This window comes from Geotrypetes seraphini, chromosome 13 (assembly GCF_902459505.1).
Source record: "Geotrypetes seraphini chromosome 13, aGeoSer1.1, whole genome shotgun sequence".
In the NCBI taxonomy this organism is placed as follows: Eukaryota; Metazoa; Chordata; class Amphibia; order Gymnophiona; family Dermophiidae; genus Geotrypetes; species Geotrypetes seraphini.
This window is the reverse complement of record NC_047096.1, coordinates 65,380,352-65,404,298: the sequence shown is the minus strand read 5'-3', so window position 1 is coordinate 65,404,298 and position 23,947 is coordinate 65,380,352. Positions and strand designations below refer to the sequence as shown.

General features: G+C 43.9%; 1 protein-coding gene across 3 annotated transcripts in view; it reads right to left on the bottom strand.

The window, feature by feature from the left end:
- Positions 1-23,947, bottom strand: part of THRA (thyroid hormone receptor alpha) — a 268,232-nt gene that overhangs the window by 62,161 nt on the left and 182,124 nt on the right. For all 3 annotated transcript variants that reach the window (XM_033917906.1, XM_033917907.1, XM_033917908.1), the window contains one exon: positions 18,391-18,452. In XM_033917906.1, the coding sequence (XP_033773797.1) occupies positions 18,391-18,452 (62 nt within the window). The remainder of the gene's footprint in view (positions 1-18,390; positions 18,453-23,947) is intronic.

Sequence of the window (23,947 nt, the reverse complement as noted above, 5' to 3'; positions counted from 1 at the left end):
AACAATGTTATCTGTGCAGGGTTCAGTATGTTGGAATGCTCTTCCTTTGGAACTACGACAAGTTTCTACTTTGTTACAGTTTAGAAAAGGTTTGAAAACAGCCTTATTCAAATGTTGTTTTGTTAAGTGAGGCAAGCTGTTGGGGAAGAGGTTTACGATTGCCTTTTTTATGGGGGTTTCTGTGGGGTTGTTATGTATAGTTTACTTTATAGGATCGTGGGTTTAGGTTTTGTTTTTATGCTGATATGTTTTGCTGTTTGTTTGTAGTATTTGGTTGTATGTTTGTTTCAATTCTATTTTATTATGTATATAATGCTATTACCCGCTTAGAGTTGTTGGATATAAATATTTAATTAAATAAATAACAGTGTAAAATGTTAAAATTATAGCATGCCCTCTCTCTGATCATGAAGGAGTTAAACTAATCTTTTCTATAGCGAGTCCAGATATCCCTGCAAGATCCTGGGGACTCAATTCTGCCCTCTTGCATAATCCTGACTTAATCAAAAAAATGGAGTAATCGATTACAGATTATTTTCTTTATAAAATGGCTTATGCCCATCCTATTATTATCTCTGCCAAGAAACCCCCCAACCCCTTTATGTCCTGTCTATCCAATTAGATTGTAAGCTCTTTTGAGCAGGGACTGTCTATTGAATGTTGACTGTACAATGCTGTGTATGCTTTTCAGCGTTATAGAAAAGATAAATAGTAGTAGTAGTGTTGATTACTTAATCTCCTTATTTGTTTCCCTTTTTTAAGTGAAGACAGACTCGGCAAGGGCTGTACCACCTCACCTGCCCAAAGGCCGACAAGCAAAGAATGTAAAAGTCAATGGCTATCCAGCAAAACCCCCCCCACAAAAAAAAAAAACCCACACCCTGTACAGAAAGAGGGAGGGCTTCTGGAATAGTGTGAAGGACTAATGGGAAAAAAAATTATCAGGTAAAACCTAATTTCTTCTTCCATAGCATCCTTCCCACTATTCCAGACCAGTGGGATGTTCAAAAGCAGACCCTATTGAGGGAGGACATCTGGAGCTACCACTCGCAAAACCTCTGTATTTATTAACAGGACCACTAATCCCTCACCCCCCCCCTTCTGTGTTTTCCTTTCATTGTCTTTCTTTCCTATAGAATATTGTATTTCTTCCAACCTTCCCCTTCGTACATGTATGTCTGTGTCATTGTGATTACCCGAGCAATTTTATATTTTTAGCCTTTTTAAATATATGTACACCGCTTAGAAATATTATAAGCGGTATATCAAATTTTAATAAACTTGAAACTAGCATCCAAACATGCCCTCACATCCACCCAGTAATGTCTGACAAAGGAATGAATAGACAACCAGGTGGCTGCCTTGCAAATCTCCGCTGTAGACAACAGAGCCAATTTAGTCCATGACAACACCATGTACCTAGTTGAATGGGCCCGCAATTGGGCTGGAGGTTGTTTCCCTGAGAGAGCAAATATGCCAAACCAACAGCTTCTTTCAAATACCTTGCAATCATGGGTTTTGAGACCGAGCAACCACATTTCTGACTGCCCCAAAGATCAAACAATTGGTGACCTCCAAATATCTGGCAAGAGATCAACACACATCAAAGAGGTGTAGGTTCTCGAACTGGACCCCAAAATCTTCTCTTTGAAAGCAGGGAAGCTCCACCAATTGATTAAAGTGGAAAGCCAACACCGGAAGAAAAGATAGAACTGGCTGTAGAGGCACCCTTGCCTCAGTAAAGCACAAAATCAGATCTCAGCTTGACAAGGTCTACAGCCAGTGCATCAGAAATGAAGGAACTCATGACAAAAAAGACAATATTTTAGGGTTATCTCCCTCCTCAGAGGGAAGCTCCTCATCTTCCAAGGGCTCTCAAGCTGAATCCCCCTCTGAACAGACCAAAGCTGCCTCAGAAGGAGGTGGGAACAATGAAGCTTCCTGTCCCTGTCCCATTCCTGGAAGCTCTGTCCTCATCTGCACAAGCCTTAAAAATTTTAAAATCATAAGTGTTCGAGGCTTGTGTGGTTAAGGCAGAGCTTACAAGAATGAGGCAGGGGCAGCGACTACGACAAAACTTGTCCCCGTGTCAAAAAAAAATTTGTCCCCGTGTCATTCTCTACTGTGGAGGAAATTATTGGGTTTATTAATTTCCATAACAATTATCAAAAGATTATTTGCGTCATTGGGGGGGGGGGTCTTTACAGAGGCCAAAATCTGGTATTCCTAGCAAAGAATCCCGAACTATACTTCGTTGTTCACCAATATATACCTTCTGTGACCAGTATGACATCATCCCGTGTTAACCAATCATCTAACAGAGGCTGTCCTTAAGTTTGAAAGTTTCTGCTACAGTTCAAACTCCTCTTACTGACATACAAGTGTATTCGCTCTGCAGCTCCTCAGTATCTCTCAATTCTCCTCACACTCCCTTCCGAGCACTCCACCCTGGATAAGTCTCTCTTATCTGTACTCTTCTCTTCTACAGGATAGCGTAGCTGGTTTTAAGAAAGGGTTGGATAAATTCCTGGAGGGAAAGTCCATATCTGTTATTGAGAGAGACATTGGGGAAGCCACTGCTTGCCCTGGATCGGTAGCATGGAATATTGCTACTCCTTGGGTTTTGGCCAGGTACTAGTGACCTAGATTGGCCACCGTGAGAACGGGCTACTGGGATTCATGGACCATTGGTCTGACCCAGTAAGGCTATTCTTATATTCTTATCTCTTCTACCCTGCTGCACCATATGCCTGGAACAAACTAGGCCAGCACTGTTTAGGATTTAATTCAGCTGAAGAACAAACTGTACGGGCAGAGCTCAAAACTCACTTCTTTGAAGATGCTTTCAATTCCAAACTTCAACCCACTTATCATTCCCTCTGTAATTTCCCCACCTGAGCACCGTGTTTGATGCACCTTCTTGTCCAGTTTCTCTGTCTTGACTAGATTGTGAGTTCTTCTGTGTTTTGATGTACAGTGCTGTGTATGTCTAGTGGTGTTATTTTAGCTCATTTTAAGATCCTCACAGGGAGCAGTCCTGAGAACTTGATACCCTCCTTGCCCCCCCCCCCCCCGCCATTCTCTTTGCCAGGGCTCACCACCAACCTCAGCCCCCTTTCAATCTGAAAACAGCTCAGAGTGGCTTCTCTCTTGCTAGTAAAATGAATACCTGGTGGGGTACTCCAATTCCTCAAGATCAATCTTATCTTGCTTTTAGAAAAGCATTAAAAACCTACTTGTTTGATAAATTTATCTCAACTGTTTTAACATTGTATTTATCATATGTCTATGTGTTGTATTTATATGATTCGCTGATTGCCCAACTTTTCTTTGATGTAAACCGCTTAGAACTCATGGTATGGCGAAAAATAAAGTTTATTATTATTATTAAAAAGGAGACCTGGCAGATGATTTAGAGAATGAATTTCAGCCTATAAGTGCCTAACCCAGCAATTAAATCCTTATCAAGAGAAGGGCAGACAATGTGAATCAATGATTATTGCTTGCTCCCTTCACAGAGGAACAACACATAAGTTAGGAGAGATGAAGATGTAGAGAGAGGGTGAAGAAAAGCAGAGGAAGAGTGAAAGGTAAGATCAAATGACTGAACAAGGGATTGATCATAGTTCAGACTCAAGGACCAGGCTGCCGACAGCTAGATGAAAGTGTTAATGAAATTGAAGTCAACCACATCTTAGAGCTATGGAGTAGAGAATGACACAGGGACAATTTTTTCACCATTCCCATGGGACTTCATTTTCCCATCCCTGCGAGTTCTTTTCCTGTCCCTGTCCCATTCCTGGAAGCTCTGTCCTCATCTGCACAAGCCTTAAACATTTTAAAATCATGAGTGTTCGAGGCTTGTGTGGTTAAGGCAGAGCTTACAAGAATGAGGCAGGGGCAGCGACTACGACAAAACTTGCAGGGACGGGAAAAAAAATTTGTCCCCGTGTCATTCTCTACTGTGGAGGAAATTCACCAGTACTTGTACCCACTACCAATGCCCCACATCAAAGGGCCTTCCATCCGGCATTTACAAACTCCCTCCCAGCACATTCAGAGCCTATGTGGTCCTGTTGAGACCAAGAGGAGTGCTCATCCCCATCGGTGTTGTGGCTCACTAAAATCACACCACTTGCACAGAAGGGAGAGAGTCTCTAGGGATGTTCATGAGTTCTTGAAAACAGAGAATTTATCCTCAGATAACATGGGCTTCCCACCAGCCAGGGATGCATTCATCTCCAAACAAGCAGATTAGTTTAGGCAGGCTCACCCTGATCGGGGGGAGGTCAGAATGCAGGGAAGCAGCTTGGACTGGTAAGCAATAGTCACATAGGATTTCATGGACAGGAAGAAGAATTATACTGCTCTTGTCAGTAAGGTAACCAGGGATAGTGAATTGTAGTCAATCTGCAGAAGGGGTATAGTCAGGCTTTGGATTTTGGGAGGTCTACAGCCCAAAGTGTGTATGTTGGGGGGAGGGAGAGGAGATAAACTTTTGCCCTGTCTCTGCCACTCTGCCCTGATACCACCTACCTGAGCTGACAGGGTGCCTAAGCCCCGCCAGCAGAAGTCTGTCAGTTAAGTGGTATTTTTCCCAGGCTAATGTGAAACTGTCAAATATTCAGTGGCTACTGATTAAATGTTGGCATGATAATTTCAACACTATTCAAATCGCTGAAGTGAAAAAGGAACCGCAGATTCAAAAATTGAAACTTATCCTCTGGGAACTATCTTCAGACCTCAGAATGCCATGCAGTAGCTTCACACACACAAGCAGACATCTTTACAGGTCCTTTGGTTTTTTCTTTTTCTTTTTATGTGTCTTAGAGTTATCAATAGCTTACTGTTATGTAGATTCCCATCTTATTGTTTAATTTTTTTAATTACAATTTACTTATCTTTTCTGTTGCTATTGGTTGATCTGTCATTACAATAATTCACCCCTTCTGATGCGTTTCAAAAGCTTTCTTCAGGGACAGGGATATATTCCAGCATATTTTCAACTGTATGAAAGAAACGCAGACATACTCTTGAAATGTTCAATCCGGAAGCGTCGGTTAGATTTTCTGTCTAACCAACGCTTCCAGATTGAACGTTTCAAGAGTATGTCCGCGTTTCTTTCATACAGTTGAAAATATGCTGGAACATACCCAAGTCCCTGAAGATAAAAATAAAAAATAAATAAACAAAGGACCTGTGAAGATGTCTGCTTGTGTGTGTTAACGTACCACACGGCATTCTGAGGTCTGAAGATAGTTCCCAGATGATGTTTCAATTTTTGACTCTGCGGTTCCTTTTTCTTTTTGGTAATGTGAAACTGAGCATGTGTGAGGGAGGTCCACCCCACACACATGCTCAGTTTTCACACACCGAGGCACATGCTCTGTTTCACAAAAAATCAAGCATGTGCTTGGGTGGGGGCAGGCAGCATGTTAGCAGCCCAGAAAAAGCGCCGCTAACTGCCAGGCCTCCCTAGCTATGCACGGTAGGGCTTCCGCTGGCAGGATCTGGGGATCCCCCGCCAGCCAAAGTGGCAGACATTACTTCAATTTTGGAGGGTCCCAAACTGAGGGAAGGGGCAGACACATCGCCCACACAGGATTTAATGGACAGGAAGACTCACTAGCCTGCTCTTGTCAGCATTACTGTGATTTCGGCCAGTGAACTGACCATATCCAGCACAGCAAGGCCTGTGTTATTACACACTCTGTCCTCCGCTTCAGAACAAACTGCAAGAGCCAGAATGCAATGGGGCACAGAGCCAAACCTTCAGTCTTCTCAATTACTATTCAAGCCCCTGACTTGCAGATTCCCCCCCACCCACCCCCCCAAATTAAACTCAAATCATGATCATCACACAAAAATCATATAAAATACGTGCTTTCTGGGCTGTAGCTCTTTGCTGCCCTAGGCACTGCCTAATGGTTAAGCCTGGCTTGGTGGGGAAGAAGCTACCGGAGCTAGATGGTCTGAGGCTAACCTTCTTCATGAGACAGGGTTAGACTGGTAACTGTGCAGCTACTGCCTTAATGCACACACACATGGACACGAGAGTTCCTGTTCCGTGATGACACACAGCCTGTGAGCTCAGTGAAGTTAAAGGCAATGTTTCTGAAGTCAGTGGGGCCAGCGGCCTTTAGCTAGTATTCAACCTGCCCTTCTTTTAGCGGTGCCTCTGCAGTGGTGAGAGGCAGCTCAACGGCTGGCACTAGGCCAGCACTGTTTAGGATTTAATTCAGCTGAAGAACAAACTGTACGGGCGGAGACCCAAGCTTTTTTTCTCTCTGCACGAACAGTTTCCAGCAGGAAAGAAAGCAATGTTTCAGGAGTAATCTGTGTTCAACAGAATGCTATGCTGAACCCAAAGGTGGAGCTAGACTCATAGAGGGGTCGCCTGAGGTTCTCAGCTAAGCCCCTGCTAATCCTGGCCAATGCCTACCCCCAGACTTGTAACTTCTCCTAGAATGAAGATCAATGTGTTCAGGTTAAAAAAAGCAGAGCTACAAAGGTTTAACAAGTGGCTTCAGAGCTCTTTTTGCAGCCCTCTCCTATTTTCTTCCTGCTTTCCCTCCCCCACATGGAGCTGGGTGTGCAGCCACTGATTGCTGTGTTCTACCTTGAAGATGACCACATGCCTCTAAGTGGCAAAGTCTTTCATGCTGCCTGTCTCAAAATAGCGACAGTAGCTACAACAACCAGTTTTTCCAGTTTTGGTTAACTGGCTTATATGCAGCGCAGAATCATTTTGAAGAAGCATCGGATTTAAAGTGTGAGCAGTACCGAGCCTGGTCCAGAGGGGGGTAACTCATGCACTCTGGGCAAAAAATCTTGGAACAGGTGGGTTGATAAAACCTAAGTGGGTCATTCCATGCCAAGTGGTCTAATGGTCCCCACCATTATGTTTCAGATTTTGTTCAAAATTTGCACACAGAATAGTCAGGGTATTTAAAAAATGTAAATGCAAGCAACTTTGACCTTTGCACAGAGAATAACAGGTTATCAAAACTCTTAATAAACAGGGAAAGGGTAAAACGCGGACCTCACGGACCTTGCGGATCTAAACCCGTACGGCCTTAAAAATCTGAGGTCCGTGGCGGTCCGTGTCCGTGGCGCTTGTAGTTTCTGTCGCTGACAGACCTTGATGAGATTTTAGCGCTGACGGATCCGTCTCAGCATAGGGAGGGAAAAGTGTTAGGATCCGTCAGCGCTAAAATCTCTTCGAGGTCTGTCAGAGCCAGAGACTAGTGCTGGAGTGTCAGAGCAGAAGCCAAGAGAGCGGGGACATAGGTTTTGGACGTGCGTTATGGAAAAGAAGTCTCCAAACTCCAGCACGAGTCTCTGGCTCTGACAGACCTCGAAGAGATTTTAGCGCTGACGGATCCTAACACTTTTCCCTCCCTATGCTGAGACGGATCCGTCAGCGCTAAAATCTCATCAAGGTCTGTCAGCGACAGAAACTACAAGCGCCACGGACATGGACCGACACGGACCTCAGATTTTTAAGGCTGTACGGGTTTAGATCCGTGAGGTCCGTGTTTTACCCCTTCCCTAATAAACATAAACGTACTGCATCCACAATGCCTCAGATCATTAAAAATTTAGCAAAATTGGGAGCTGCCTTTGTATCTTGTCAAACCAACTGGTCACCTAGCTTTTCTTTTTCCAAAACCTAAGACTAACTCTGTATTCCAATGAGAGGTGAAGCTTGCACCCATCTTCCCGCATATCTAAACCCCCTCCCTCATGCTCATTGGCAGCTTTCAATCACTGGCCCGCCCGCACTATTTTTTACAATTAAAAAGACTACTAATGGAGGAAAAGGGGGTGAGAGAGACTATTTATGAGGTCCACTCCCAAGAGTTCTAAACAGATCAGCCTAGTACCCAGAGCTTCAGTGGAATTCTAATGTTTAGATTTTGACTGACAGAATTCCAGGATGTGTGGGATAAAAACAGAGGATCCTTATATAGTAAAATGATAAAACCCAATTAAAACTTAACATAAGAGCATAAGAGTTGCCATATTGGGACATAATGAAGGTCCATCAAGCATAGTATCCTGTTTCCAACCCAGATCACAAGTACTTAGCAAAATCCCAAAGAATAAAACAAATTTTACATTGCTTACCTAGGAATAAGGAGTGAATTTTCCCAAGTCCACCTTAATAATAGCTTATGGACTTTTGTTTTAGGAAATTATCCAAACCTTTTTTTTTTTTTAACCCTGCTAAGCTAACAACTTTCACCATATTCACTAGCAAAGAATTCCAGAGTTTACCATGTGTCGAGCGAAAAAATATTTTCTCCAGCTTGTTTTAAATTAAATCTACTAAGTAGCTTTATTGCACTCTCTCTAGTTCTAGTATTTTTAGAAAGAGTAAACAAGCAATTCACGTCTACCTGTTCCACTTTGTTCATAAGTGGATCTCATAGCTGAAGTGAGCTTTGACAGCAGATGCAGAGGTTGGGAAGTAAGCCTAATGCTGGGCAGACTTCTATGGCCCATAAATGGCAAAGGCAGAAAAGAATCAAGATGGGAGTGGGCTCTGATGGGAACTCCAGGAGTTGGAAAGTGGGACCGGTGCTAGACAGACTTCTATGGTCTCTGCCCCAGAACTGACAGGGAGAGATAGAAATTAAGTACACCAGTGTTTAATCTTGAAGAAGTGGTACCTGTGCAGAGTGCAGATATAACTCTGGCCACCTTGTTGAGCAGACAGATGGACTGCAGGTCTTTATCGGCTGATATTTACTATGTTATGTTCCTATGTTGCTAGTGAGGTCAATTTTTGTCTGTCTTCTCCCACATAAAAGACCATTTTATGTACTGAAAGAGGTCCTTACTGAACTGCCTAGGGGAATACACATCAAGCTACTTGTAGATCCAAATGGAATTAACAAGAAAAAGGTTTTTCTGGCAAGGCTGTCATGTGCACATTTTTCAGTAATCGTATTTTTGGTCTGGATGTGTTCAATATTAGAAGATTTGAATTTTGGTTATTTGTCTAGCAGCAGTGCTCAGTTTTAAAGATACCGGGCATTTAAATCTGAAGTGATGATAGCAATGACGCCACCTTGTTGGTTCAAAATGAAGCCAGTTTGGCCCGCGGCCATTTTTGCCGCTATTGTGAGCAGTAAGTGCGTCTCTACCCTTATGGGGAATATTGGTACAGCACTACATTAAGAGTACAGAGTGCTTATGGGCTGTTTTTTCAACTTCATTTGTAGAACTTTGGGTCCTAATCCCTGATGCAGCATTGAGCGAACCGCTGGCTTGCCATCGTCAGTGGACCAAATAGAGTGCGATAGACTGAGTGGCGATCAATGGGAGTAAAGTGGAGCTGATAACGTGGAAGAATTTTGTCACAATAAGTAACAAAGATTATAAGCACTTTTGATGATAAGTAAGCATTGTGAACACATTTGAAAGTGAATCAGGTTTAAATAATTTATGCATTGTTGGATGAAAGGAGGTTTTTTTTCAGCCAATGAGTTTCAAGTTTATTTTAAAATTTATTATACCGCCTAATCAGGCTTCTAGGCGGTGTACATAAGTCAATAAAAACAATAAAGTTAGTAAAATAGGGGAATAATTAACCAAAACGGACAAACTTGAACAAAAGGGAAAGAGGGGTCGAACTACAAAATTATAGAGAAAGGAGACACTGAGGGAAAAAACAAGAGGTGGGGGAAAGTCCAAGAGAACGGATGTAGAATTGTCCATAGAAGGACAGGTGCTCTTTAAAAGTGTCTTTAAAAGAGTAGCTACTACTCGAAGGTGTCTTTTAATTTAGACTTGAGGTTGTTTCTCCTTTAAGTCTGCATGCAAGATTAGTTCTGAAAGCAGACTGGGATTTGGGGCTTTTTCCTCCATTTCCCCCGGAAGGGTTTGGACTTTAAAGATTGAGGTTTTTTTTCAATAATTGAATGACATCTATGAGGCTATATTGGTATGTGGATCATATTTTTATCTGTCTGTTTGTATTTGTTGCTTGAATACACCTGTAACCCCACCCATGGTACATGGGCTTGTCATACCACTGGGACTTGTGCGCATCTGAGAAGCTGAAAGCCGTCAGTAGTTTCACTAAATGAAAACCATGTTTCCCCGAAAATAAGACACTGTCTTATATTAATTTGGGGCCCCAAAAATGCACTAGGTCTTATTTTCGGGGTAGGTCTTCTTTTTTCATGTACAATTATCATTTCTCCCTTCCTTTCCTCCACCCCAATTCGTCCTCTTTCCTTTCTTCCCCCTCCCCTCCATGTGCAGCATCTTTCCTCCACTCTCACCCATCCCCTTGTGCCTTCCCTCCCTCCCTTCCTCCCATCACACCCACATACAGCATCTTTCTATCCCCCCTTGCACAGCCTAAAACCCACTGATACTTCCATCTCTCTCTCCCTTTAGAACGCCACCGACCGTGAGACCAATATACCTTGCAAACGGCAGCTTTGGCAAAAATCTAAACATGCTGCTTCTCAGCCTTCTCTTCTCCCTCCCAGGTGTTCCGTGTGCCGCGTTGTTGATGACACCAACAGTGATGCGGCAGAGGAATGGCCGGGAGGGAGAAGAGAAGGCCGTGAAGCAGCCTGATTAGATTTTTGCTGATGCTGCCATTTGCAATGTATATTGGTCTTGTGGTCGGCGGCGTTCTAATGGGAGGGAGAGATGGAAGTGTCAGCGGGGGTTTGGCTGTGTGGCGGGAAGCGCTGCTGCCAGCGACTAGGGCTTATTTTTGGGGGTACGGTTTATATTAAGACCTACCCCGAAAATCATGCTAGGGCTTATTTTCGGGGTAGGTCTTATTTTTGAGGAAACACGGTATCTATCTTATCATTTTAGTTTCACTAAATGAATACTACCAAGTGAACACCAATGAAAAGATGTTATTAAAACAAAGAAAAGACCTCAAGATTGCATTTAATATGCCTTAGTGTCAAAACACACATTAGAGCCAGTGGTGTAGCAGGGGTGGGAGGTGCTCGGGGTGAGGGTGCCCCCCCCGCTGCTCCTTCTGCGCTATCCCCCGCACCTTCCATGCCCCATACTTGCACCATCCCTTCCGACCCCCGTACCTCTAAATCTTCTCCAGTGTGAGCACCTTCTCTGCTTTTTGCTCATCCTGCCTTTCCCCAACATCACTTCCTGACCCCGCAACCCGGAAGTGATTTCAAAGGGAGCCAGGTCTGTGCGAGCAACAGGCTACAGTAGTTGCTCGCACTGGTGAAGATTTTAAAAAGGAGGGCACGAGTGTAGCGTGAGGGAGGGACAGAGAGGTGCTGGTGCCCCCCCCCCCAACTACGCCCACAATTGCTTTCTCCATTCACTATATCCAGTTTCAAAGCAGCCACTAATCGCTGAACTATCTGTCATCTCCCGTCCCCCATATCTAATTACAAAGCTGCTACCATTACTTACGCCCAGTTACAGAGCAGCTGCCATCATTCACCACTTTCCCTTTCCCATCCACCACATCTAATTACAAAACTGTTACCATCACTTACCCCGATCTACTCCAGCCCTTATTTATCAAATCAGTAACAGAGCAGCTACCGTCACTTACCACCTATCTTACTTCCTCAAAATATGGGCAAAATTCCTACGTGGTGCCCACCTATCACCTCACACTTCTGTTCATTATTTCCCCTTGTAGAATCAGGGACAATCTTGAACACAGTGAGACCAATATCCAATGGGATGAACAGCATACAATTTGCCCATGTTTAATTTAGATGGTTTCAAATTGCCCATACATATTTTTGAGGGCATAGGCGTCAGAACAGGGGGGGGGGGCATAGGAGCAATGGCCTCCCCAGAAATTTGGTGCCCGCCCACCCTTCCATCCCTCTGCGTTTTACCTTAAATTTTCAGGCAGCCGCCGCACAGCGTCAAGGAGCAGGCCTGTCACGGAACCCTTCATTCTACTTCCAGGGGCAGTCCTGCTCCTTGATGCTGCGTGGCGGCTGCTCGATGATTTAAAGCTGCAGAACCAGGAGGAGGTGGATGGGTGAGTCAGAAGTAGTGCTGCCCGATTCAGGAAAAAAAATTTCGATTTGATTCAGCCTATTGAATCGATTTTTCGATTCGATTTTCCTGCCCAATTGGGTTTTTTTTTTTTTTTTTTAAAAACATCCTGGTGGCTTTATTTTATAGCCTCTTCACCCCCTTTGCCCTCTCCTACCCACACTGGCGCAATGATGTAACAAAATAAACAAACAAAAAAGATTTTTCCTCTCAGTGTTAAATCCTAACTCACGTTCATGGTCTAACATCAGCTCTGGCAGATTACACGTTTCAAATCTGACATATTGAAATCACAAAACAGAAAATAAAATGATTTTTTCTACCTTTTGTTGTTTGGTTATTATTCAAATCATGTTTGTTCCTTCCTTACATCACAGATCACATCTTCATCATACTCTATACCTAGCCCTTTCTCAGTCTCTATAGCATGGTTCATAGTCTCATAGCACTGCCGCTCCAACACCTCAATGGTCTTCATCATATTTTCACCCACTGCCCCACATCCCATTTTTACAAGCTCATCACTGAGTTCTTGTAACCCAAACATATCCACATCATCTAAATCATACCAACATGTGTTCTCTGCCCTTTCCAAAATGTTGATCTACCCATATTCTGCAGGCTCTGGACTGGAGCAATGAAGGTACTTTATGAGTCGAGAATACAGTACTTCCTTAACTTTTTCAGCAATCACCCGGAGAGAAGGTTGCAGGATTATATCTGGACTGGCTGGGACTTGAACCCCCTTCTCCCATTCTTGCTGAGAATCTGGAATTTTCACGGCACTTATTAGGTCTTTCCGGAATACCGCTGTGGGTCTCTTTTGTTCATTTGCTGAGGGTTTTGACTTGCTCTTGTATTTAGCACAGGAAGAAAAAGAAGCAAATTCTTTCCCCTTTTACTAAACTGCGCTAGCAGGTTTTAGCGCTGGGAGCCGCACTGAATGCTCTGCGCTACTCGTGACGCTCATAGAGTTCCTATGAGCATCGGGAGCAGTGTGGGGCATTCAGCGCGGCTCCCAGCGCTAAAAAACACTAGCGCGGTTTAGTAAAAGGAGGCAGCGCTGAACTGTTGCTGAAATTCTGGTGGCGTTTCATCCTGACGCATCTTAGGCTCTTAGCAGGACAGAGCACGACATCTGGGCCACAGCAGAGGCCGGAGCGAGAGGCCATGGTGACGGCGGCACGGATGGCTGCAAGGTGCACACAGAAATCACCTGTTTCGGTTACTCCGGGCCGGTGGCGGTGAACAAGAGTCTGTTCCTGGTCTAGGCAGAGGCCTAACTAGCAGTGGGAGGGTACGTTTAAAAAAATGTAATCAAAAAACCAGTGACACTGAAAGAAGGAGAAAAGCCCCCTTGCAATCTGAAGGCATGGGGAGGAGGGTCGGTCATTGAATCGGCCAGGCCAATTTTTTTTTTTAACAAATCGATTCACCGGAAGTGAATTGGTGAATCGATTTGAATCGGAAATTGGGCAGCACTAGTCGGAAGAGATGCTGCACAATTTCATTGGGGCCTGGGCTCCCCCCAAACAGGACAGCATTCCGCTGCCTATGTTTGAGGGCACTAGTTGTAAGAACATAAGAATAGCCATACTGGGTCAGACCAATGGTCCATTTAGCCCAGTATCCTGTTTCCACAGTGGCCAGTCCAGGTCATAAGTACCTGGTAAAACCCGAAATAGTAACAATATTCCACGCTACTGATTATATTATTTTATTAAAAGATAAAAAGGGCCGGGTAGCCCTTTTTAATATGGTGCTCTTTCCCAAATGGTTATATCGCTTTCAGGTTTTACCTCTGCTGCTGTCCCATGCCCATAACATTCGTTTAACGAAAGAGCTACAGCGTTTTCTATGGGGTGGTAAGCGACCACGTATGCCCTTGCTACGGATGTGTCTGCCCAGGGATAGGAGGGGCTATGGTTTATTAAATGTACGTTGGTATGCTATGGCTTGTCAGATGAGACATATTAATGATTGGTTTAGAGGAACATCTGATTTTTCTGCTACACCACTGGAGTTATCTTTGCTGGCTCCATTCCATGTGAGCTATTTTCTACATGTGGTGGATCCGAGGATGCGTCCTTTGGTGTCTCATTACCCCATTTTTACGCCGGCCAGAAGGACATGGAGATGGGTCTGTAAAACAGCCAAATTGTCTTCTAGGGTGTCTTTATATTTGCCTATACTGGGCAATGGAGTTTTCCAGCCGGGCATGCAAAATGCCACCTTTCTTAGGTGGCAAGCACAAGGTCTACAATATCTTTTTCACCTGTTTTCGGAGGAGGGGAGCCTAGTCACATTTGCCGAGCTGCAACAAACTTTTTGACCTACAGGCTAATGATCTCTTCGCCTATTACCTGATCCGTCACTATGTTCAGTCCCTCCCAGTGGCTGCCCTTACTGAAGTCTGCAGGGAGGCGCTTTCGGAACTCTTCAGCCTTTCAGCCCAAAAGAGGATTCCTCTACGATTTCATATTGTGGGGATCCGGGATTGCCAACCAAGTACAAATCTGGATATATTAGCAACAGCGTGGGCTGAGGACTTGCATTGCCAGTTGACTGCTCAACAGTTACAACGGGTCCTGAAGAACATTCAGAAGGTGTCACCCAATATTACTCACTGGGAAATGCAATTGAAAATTGTTCTTAGACTTTACATTCCACCGGAACGTGCAGCCCGGATGGGGATTACTGCGTCGCATTCTTGCCCGAAATGCAATCAGGCTCACGCATCTTTGAGTCACATGTTTTGGGCCTGCCCCGCAATCCAACAGTTTTGGAGACATCTTGGCCTATATACCACATCGCTTTGGGGAAGGCGATGGCTTCCGCAACTGAGGGCGTTATTTGGATTTTATAATATAGCCTCGCCCAAACCCAGGGGAATGTCAGCATTTATCTCCAGAGCCTTTTGATGGGAAAAAAAGCCATCCTCACCAACTGGCTCTCCCGTGATCCCCCGTCATATGCACAATGGAGATCCCTAATGATAGTGCACGCAACACTGGAGAGACGCATGGTGTGAGACTTGACTCATGGTCCGGGTCGCAAATTTTGTCAGGTGTGGGAGCACTTCTGGTAGGACCTCACACCGCGTGCTCGCAGTAGACTTTTGAATCTTTAAGATTTTATTCCCACTCTCAACTGTTGGACTGGCCATGGATTCTTGGGGAGAGAAGGGGATGGGGTGGGGATGGGAGGGGAACTGATTATATTGTTGAAAATGTTATTTCCTGAATGTATTTGCTTCTTATTGCTGGAATAATAAAAATCATTTAAACATAAAAGATAAAAAGAAGTTTGTTTTCTTATTTACAGGATTAGCAGACCCCTGAGGCAGAGGCAATGCTGAAACACACTGACATGTTGGATTTTAGCTGTTGCTTTATCTAATAAATGCTACTAATTTAGGGGTAAGCATTGGCTTCCCCTATGCCTATCTCAACAGCACACTATGGACTTGTCCAAACCTAGCTATGTTAACCACTATTACCATGTTCCACACTATTCTCTGAGTAAAAAAAATATTTTCTCCTAGTTTTAAAAGTATTTTCCTTTTACTTCATCGGGTGTCTCCGATTCTTTGCAATTTTTGACAGAATAAAAAAATCAATTTGCTTGTACCAGTTCTAATACCACTCAGGATTTTGCAGATTTCAAATCATGCCTACCCTCAGCTGTCTCTTTTCCCAGCTGAAGAGTCCTAACCTCATTAGTCTTTCCTCATATGAGAGGAGCTCCATCCCCTTTATCATCTTGGTTGCTCTTCTTTGAACCTTTTCTAATTCCACTATATCTTTAAGATACGGCAACCAGAATTGAACACAATACTGCTGAATACACAGGTATATGTGGAATGCCTAAAGTACCTGCTTTCCGTGCAGCCCAGTTGGACAGTGTTCCCCCGCGACATTGTGGTTTGCGAATCACAGACTCGCTCATTCGCGGTCTGCTCCGACCGCTTCTTCCTGTAGTAAAGTCAGGCTACACCAATCAGGAGCTGCCTGTCAAAGCAGCTCCTGATTGGTGTAGCCCGACTTTACTACAGGAAGAGACGGTCGGAGCAGACGGCGAGCGATTTTCTTCACCCACCGGTGCTCCAGCTGCCCTCTCCTGCCTTCCCTGCCTTTTGACAGGTGAAAAAAACGCATTCGCATCCGTATTCATGTAATTTGCTTTTGAGATATTTAATAAATAGTGTTTAAAAAAATAAAAGTGTTGAAACTTTTTGAAGATTCCTTGTATAGTCGCACTTCAGTGAGCTACAGGCTCTAGCAAGCACAGGCCATCATGCACTGGGGGTGAATGGTAAAAAGATAAGACCCAGTTTGTACTGGGGGAGGTGTACAGTAAAAGTCAAGAGCAGATAGTTGTTGATCAATTGAACTGACCTAAGCTCAGTGCAATTGTTTACATCTTGGTCCAAATTCTCTGTATGCTAAGATAAATTATGATACAGCACTGGTTTGGTATACAACAATCTAGGTTGGTAGGTTCAAGTTCAAGTTTCAAGTTTATTTATTCTTGATGAATCGCCTATTTAAATTGCTAGGCGATGTACAATAATAATAACATGTATTAATGAATGAAACAAGTACAATATTAATGGTGACATAAAAACAAATTTGTTGTTAGTTAAAATTTAACACACTTAACAAACTGAGTGTAGACATAAGTTTAAAATAATTTTGTGGGTAAGACATACAAGACATGTGTGGTTAAGAGGGGGAATAGTTACAATTTTTGATAGAAGAGAAGAAAAAACATAAAAGGGAAAAACAAAAAGGGAGGTTATAATGGCTGTTTTAAAAAAATTAAAAAAAATAGAAAACTCGGTAACGGTTTAAAGATAATCGATTTTTCTTTGTCCTAAGATCCATACGCATCTTTAAAGAGAAAGGTTTTTAACATTTTTTTAAACAGTGTTAGGTCTTTTAGTTCTCTAATGTATTGTGGTAAAAGATTCCAAGAATGTGGGGCCATAACTGAGAACATGTCTTGTCTTCTAGTTCCTATCATTTTAATAGAAGGCACTGTAAGAAGATTAAATGAAGATGAACGAAGTGATCGTGTTGTACTATATGGGATAAGCCATCTGTTAATGAATTGGGGTTCATTAAAGTTTAAAGCTTTGAACACCAAAAACAGTAATTTAAAGGTGATACGATGGCTTATAGGAAGCCAATGGGATTTAATCAACAGTGGGGTAACATGATCATAGGCAACGGCGCGAAAGACAAAAGCGCACGCCGACAATTGAGCCCAGCGCGCACCGCCGTGTCGCTCTAAATTACAGTTTTTAGGGGCTCCGACGGGGGGTTTTGTTGGGGAACCTCCCCAGTTTACTTAATAGACATTGCGCCGGCATTATGGGGGTTTGTAACCCTCCACATTTTACTGTAAACTGAACTTTTTCCCTAAAAACAGGGAAAAAGTGAAGTTTTCAGTAAAATGTGGGGGGTTACAACCCCCCCACCCCCCACAACGCGGCGCGATGTCTATTAAGTAAAGTGGGGGGGGTTCCCCCCCCCACGCCCTCCCGTCGGAGCGCTAAAAGCAGTAATTTAGAGCGGCGCGCGCTGCGTCAAATTGTCTGGGCGCGCCTTTGTCCCGGCGCACTTTTGACCTGACACCAGGTTGGTTAGTAGCTCACTGTGCTAATTTTCATAGAGTGAACATATGCTAATTAGCTTATTTGTTTTACTTTCCATGAGCAAACTGCTCAAAATGTTAGTGCAGTCTGTCACTTCTAGGTCATCTTTACTTCACACCCAGAGCCAAATTTGAATAGCCATCAATGGGAAGTTAAAAAAATTAGTCACCAAAAACCTAAGGTCCTGGTGATAAGATTACAAATCTGGGGACCCACAAGTTCAGGAGCATCTACCCACAGGCCCCCCGAGACTCAGGGTCCTCAGGGAGGCATCTCAGCTCTTAGATTTCTGCACCCACTGATCAATTATCAAAGAGCTAATTTTCACTAAATAACTTCATTTAGGATCCTAAAAGTAGAGGGCTACAGGTGTGAAGTTATAATGGGAAAAATAGTTGTATGTCTCACACTGATTTCCAGCACTAGTCAATTAACTTAGGCTCCCAAATCAAGGAAAATTTTCAGCCTAAAACTTTGACACTTAGGGTTTTTTTTTTATTAAGGTGCGCTAACCAATTTAGCGGGTGCCAAAGATTAGCGTGCACAAATGCGAAGGCACCCATAGAATATAATGGATGCCTTAGCACGCCTTAATAAAAGAATAGTTGAAGCAGTTATTTCTGTGGGGCACATGAAATGAACAAGTCTTCAAAAGCAAAGCACAGAAGTTGTCAGGGAGGGATAGCAGCGCAGGGATTTACCTGACATGCTGGTCTTCAGCGAACATTGGCTGCTTTTTCTCTTCCTTTTTCCATCCAGCCACCTGCAGACAAGACACAGAAGAGAGAACTGCAGTAGGTGGATTGGCAGCTGTGGTGTCCTATCAGGGCAGAGGTAGTGAGGACCGGCTTCAGCCCATGAAGGAAAAGCTCTGGGCACCCAGAAACCATCAGAGTCCAGTTCAATTACACCACCAAAACAGGTTGCGAGCACGAGGCCATGGTGCCGGCATGGCTGGCGGAGTACTCTTGCAAACAGGAAAGCAACCTGATTCCTGGTTTATTGTTTTCTCTACCGCTCTTCTCTTCCCCAGTCTCTCCTCTCTCCCCATCCCCTTCCATTCCTCGATTTCTCCTCTTTCCCCACCCTCCATCCCCCCCAGCAAACAGATGCAGAACATGCCACAGCTTCTCTCAGTAGCAAGACAGACAAGTGGGATCTCTTAGAGAGAGGAAGAGATAATGGTTACTGCGGATGGGCAGACTGGATGGGCCATTTGGCCTTTATCTGCCATTATGTTTCTATCTTCTTGACTGTTTTGACTAACACCCAGGCACAAGATCCAAGCTGTGAGCAAGATGATCCCTTTGTGATATGTCCCTTTGGCTAAGAATGAGAATCTAAACAAAGAGGTTAGGGGGTGAGGGGAAAGATTTAATGCTCAAATACAGCTATCAAAAAGGGCGAGTGAGAGCGAATGTGTGTGAGCATGTGTGCCTTTGGGCTGGTTTATAGTACTCATCCATGGCTTTATATATGATTCATGCACAGCATTCATTCTTCACTCCCCAACCCCCTTCCCACCCCCCAAAAAAAACACACACATATATTCTACAGAATGACACAACAGAAACTTTCCTTGTACAACATACACACAGTCTCCAATGACTCGCCTTGTTAGACACAGGTCATATGTATACAGTATCTAGTGGCAGGGCCAGTTCAACCAGCGAACCAGGTGAGGCCCTGACTCTGGGTGCCAGTGATAAAGGGCATCAAAATCCCAATCTGGTCTATTTTCATACTCCTAACGGAATGGATGTCAGACTGGGATTTTGGTTCCCTTTAAGCCTGCAAACCTAAACGGGACTATTCTCCACACTAGAAAACAGATCAAAACTCTTCTTTGCAACAGACCAAATCCTCAACGCTTCCCACCTCTTCCTTTACCTTTCCGCCTCCTCCCCCCCTCCACCCTTCTAAGATTGTTGCTCCCCCCTTTCATCTAATATGCTTTGTTCCCCCTTCTCATAAATTCAATTATATCCTCTTACAGTACACACTGTACGTGCTCTGTATTTAGCCCTTCCCTCACCTAAATTGTTAATGTAAACTAGTTTGACCCTACGATTGCCTTGTTATGTTCTTCTTTTTTCAATCGCACTGTATGTAATTCATCTATCTGTCGTGAACCGTCTAGAACTCCCTGGGTATGGCGGTATACAAAATAAATAATTATTATTATTATTCTCATTGGCTTCAACCTCCAACCTTACTTATATAAAAGAAAGCTAAGTACTCTTACTTTTCAAGTTTTTTTGAGTATTTTGCAAATAATCATAAACTGTCTAAAATTATAATAAAAATATAAATAGTAACTGGGAGGTTTGAGGTTGAAGCCAATAAGGATAGTCCCGTTTAGGTTTGCAGGCTGAGTCAAAGAGCTGGCTGCAAACTGGGACCTGAGGTTCTTCCTGCATTAGTTAGAGCAGTGTTCTTCAACCACCAGTTCATGGACCGGTGCCGGTCCACAGGGCCAGCACGTGCATCAGGCCCAAAACAGAATTCTTCAACCGCCGGTCCATGGTGCAATCGATGAGGCATTATCTTCGAGCCAGCTCCCTCTTCCTCACTGATTCAGTGCACGAAGCCACAGGCAGTGGCTCCTACACGCGTCCTGCGCCTAAACTGGAAGCCCTGACGTTGCAACGTCAGAGGGAAGGCTTCCAGATGAGGCACGGGACACGCAAGGAGCCGCTGCCCGCAGCTTTGTGCACTGCGTCAGTGAGGAAGAGGGAGCCGGCCTGAAGATAACACCAGGGGTGGCATAAAATGGCCAGGCGGGAGCAGGCCAGAAGGTAAGGCATAGCATGGAGGGAGGGAGACAGCAAAGGTAGGGGGAATGATTTTATTTTTCAATTTTGTGATTGAATTATGTCAATTTTGAGAATTTACATCTGCTGTCAGTGTGCTTTTATATAGTTTAATTTTGTGTTTAACCATTATGTGTTGTTAATAAGATTATATTGTGTATCTGTGAAAAATGAATGGAAAAAATAGTGTTACAATTAGTACTATTATGGGGGCGGGGTCTGGCCCACGATTTAGCCCAGTGTTCTTCAACCGCCGGTCCACGGACTGATGCCGATCCACAGAATAATTATTTTATTTCTGCCGGTCCATAGGTGTAAAAAGGTTGAAAAACACTGAGTTAGAGCATTTGAATGTTGTTCTAACTTAATGTAGACCACCCTAATACATCTATATTTTCACTAATTCAAAAGAGTGAAAAGCATTGAGAAGTGAAGAGAGTATTTTTGATGTTAAATAGTGGGGTTCCCGAGGGGTCTGTGCTGGGACTGCTGCTTTTTAACATATTTATTAAATGATCTAGAGATGGGAATAACTAGTGAGAGAATTAAATTTGCTGATGACACAAAGTTGTTAAATCGCAAGAGCATTGTGAAAAATTGCAAGAGGACCTTGGGAGACTGGGCATCAAAATGGCAGACGACGTTTAATGTGAGCAAGTGCAAAGTGATGCATAGGGGAAAGAGGAACCTGAACTATAGCTACATGATGCTGGGTTCTATGTTAGGAGTCACTGCCCAGGAAAAGGATCGAGACGTCATCGTTGAGGATACATTGAAACCCTCAGCTCAATGGGCGGTGGGGGCTAAGAAAGCAAATAAAATGTTAGGAATTATCAGGAAAGGAATGGAAAACAAAGATGAAAATGTTATAATGCCCTTGTATCGCTCTATGGTACGGCCGCACCTCGAATACTATGTGTAGTTCGGGTCATCGTATCTCAAAAAAGATGTAGCAGAATTAGAAAAGGTAGAGAAAAGGGCAACAAAAATGATAAAAGGGATGGGATGACTTCCCTATGAGGAAAAGTTAAAGCGGCTAGGGCTTTTCAGCTTGGAGGCGAGATGGCTCAGGGATGATATGATAGAGGTCTATAAAATACTGAGTGGTGTGGAAAAGGTAGATGTGAATTGCTTGTTAACTCTCCAAAAATACTAGGACTTAGGGGCATGCGATGAAGCTACTAAGTAGTAAGATTTAAAACAAACCGTAGAAAATATTTCTTCACACAATGTGTACTCTGAAATTTGATGCTAGAGAATGTGGTGAAATCAGTTAGCATAGCAGGGTTTTAAAAAAAACTTGGCTAATTTCCTAAAAGAGAAGTCCATAGGCCATTATTGAGATGACTTGGGGAAAATCCACTGCTTATTTCTAGGATAAGCAACAGAAAATCTGTTTTACTACTTGGGATCTAGCTAAGTACTTGGGTCTTGGGTTGACCACTGTTGGAAAATGGATACCAGGCTTGATGGACCTTCGGTCTGTCCCAGTATAGCAGACATGTCAAACTCTGGCCCGCAGGCCAAATCTGGCCAGTGGTGTAATAAAATGTGGCCCACCAGACAATTACAAATTTGCATTTAAGTTGGCCTGCCGTTAGGCATTTTTTAAAATGCAATCAGGTACAAGAGCCGCATCAGCTGTAGGTTCACACGGCTTCCCGGTCTTACATTAAAGCAGCCTGCAGGGGATTGCCGGTCAGCTTTAGCGATCCTAGCAAGCTGCGTAGCCTCAGCTGCACGTTCCCTCTGGTGTGGGCCCGTACATCAGATGAGGGGTGGGACTGCGGCAGAGGGAATGTGCTTCAGAGGATGATGGCAGCCTGCTAGGATTGCTACAGCTGACCGGCGATCCCCTGCAGGCTGCTTTAATGTGAGACCGGGAAGTCGGGATGGAGGGAGGGAGGGAAGGAACAGAGGGCCAAATCTCAGGCTAAAAGGACAGATGCCAGGTCTCTGGGGGAGGGAAGGGAAGAAGAAAGAAGACGACCCTAGCAAACGAGTTATCAGAAGACAACCAGAGCCTGGGACTACAACATGATTTGAATATTGACCATAGGAACATAAGAATTGCTACTGCTGGGTCAGACCAGTGGTCCATCATGCCCAGCAGTCCGCTCACGCGGCAGCCCTCTGGTCAAAGACCACCACTCAGAGACTAGTCCTACCAGTGTATGTCCTTGTTCATTATGAACTTGTCTAACTTTGTCTTGAATCCCTGGAGGGCATTTTCCCCTATGACAGTCTCCGGAAGAGCGTTCCAGTTTTCTACCACTCTCTGGGTGAAGAACTTCCTTACATTCGTACGGAATCTATTCCCTTTCAATTTTAGAGTGCGCCCTCTTGTTCTCCCTACCTTGGAGAGGGTGAACAACCTGTCCTTATCTACTAAGTAACTTCAGTAACTTGAATGTTTCGATCATGTCCCCTCTCAATCTCCTCTGTTCGAGGGAGAAAAGGCCCAGTTTCGCTAATCTTTCACTGTACTGCAACTCCTCCAGCCCTTTAACCATCTTAGTCGCTCTTCTCTGGACCCTTTCGAGTAGTACCGTGTCCTTCTTCATGTATGGCAATCAATGCTGGACGCAGTACTCCAGCTGAGGGTGCACCATGGCCCAGTACAGCGGCATGATAACCTTTTCTGATCTATTCGTGATCCCCTTCTTTATCATTCCTAGCATTCTGTTCGCCCTTTTCGGTGGAACGAATCAAGCAAGTTTCCCTTACTTCCTATGGGGAAACTCGCTTTGATGTACGAGTAAATTGGTTTACGAGCATGCTTCTGGAACTAATTATGCTCGTAAACCAAGGTTCTACTGTACTTCTACTAAGACTAAGGGGTTCTTTTATTAAGGGGTCCTTTTATTAAGGTGCGCATCTTAATAAAAAATTTGGCCCGCTACTTTGGCCTAGATTTTAGATTTCGGCCCCTTATGTGATTGAGTTTGACACCCCTGCAGTACGGCACTGTTTTTAAGGATCTGACATAGGACGGAATAAACCCTCTCACAGATGGGAACTGCTTTATTTTATTTATTATAGAAGCTTGCTATATCACGACCAATGCCACAGACATAACACCATGAATTACAAAACAAAGGAACAGAAGGATTTAGAAAGGGACGAAAAAGAAGGAAGAGAAGAAAAAAGAGCAAGAAGCAGGATGTCAAGAAGAAAGATAGATGAAGGAGGTGGAGGAGAAAATGGGAGAGGGGGAGAGAGGAAGTCAGAAGATCTCAGAAAATTCTTGCTGAGCATCACTCAAGAGTCAGCTGGAAAAGTCAGGTTTTAACTGTTCTCCTGTAAAGACAATGTGGAGTGGGAGGGAGTTCCAAAGGCACGGACGTAGATAAGCCAAGGCCGAGTCTCTAGAAACTTTCAAGTGGGGACAAGAAGAGGAAGGTTCAAAAGTGCAGCTTGGGAGCTGCAATGAGTGCGATTAGGT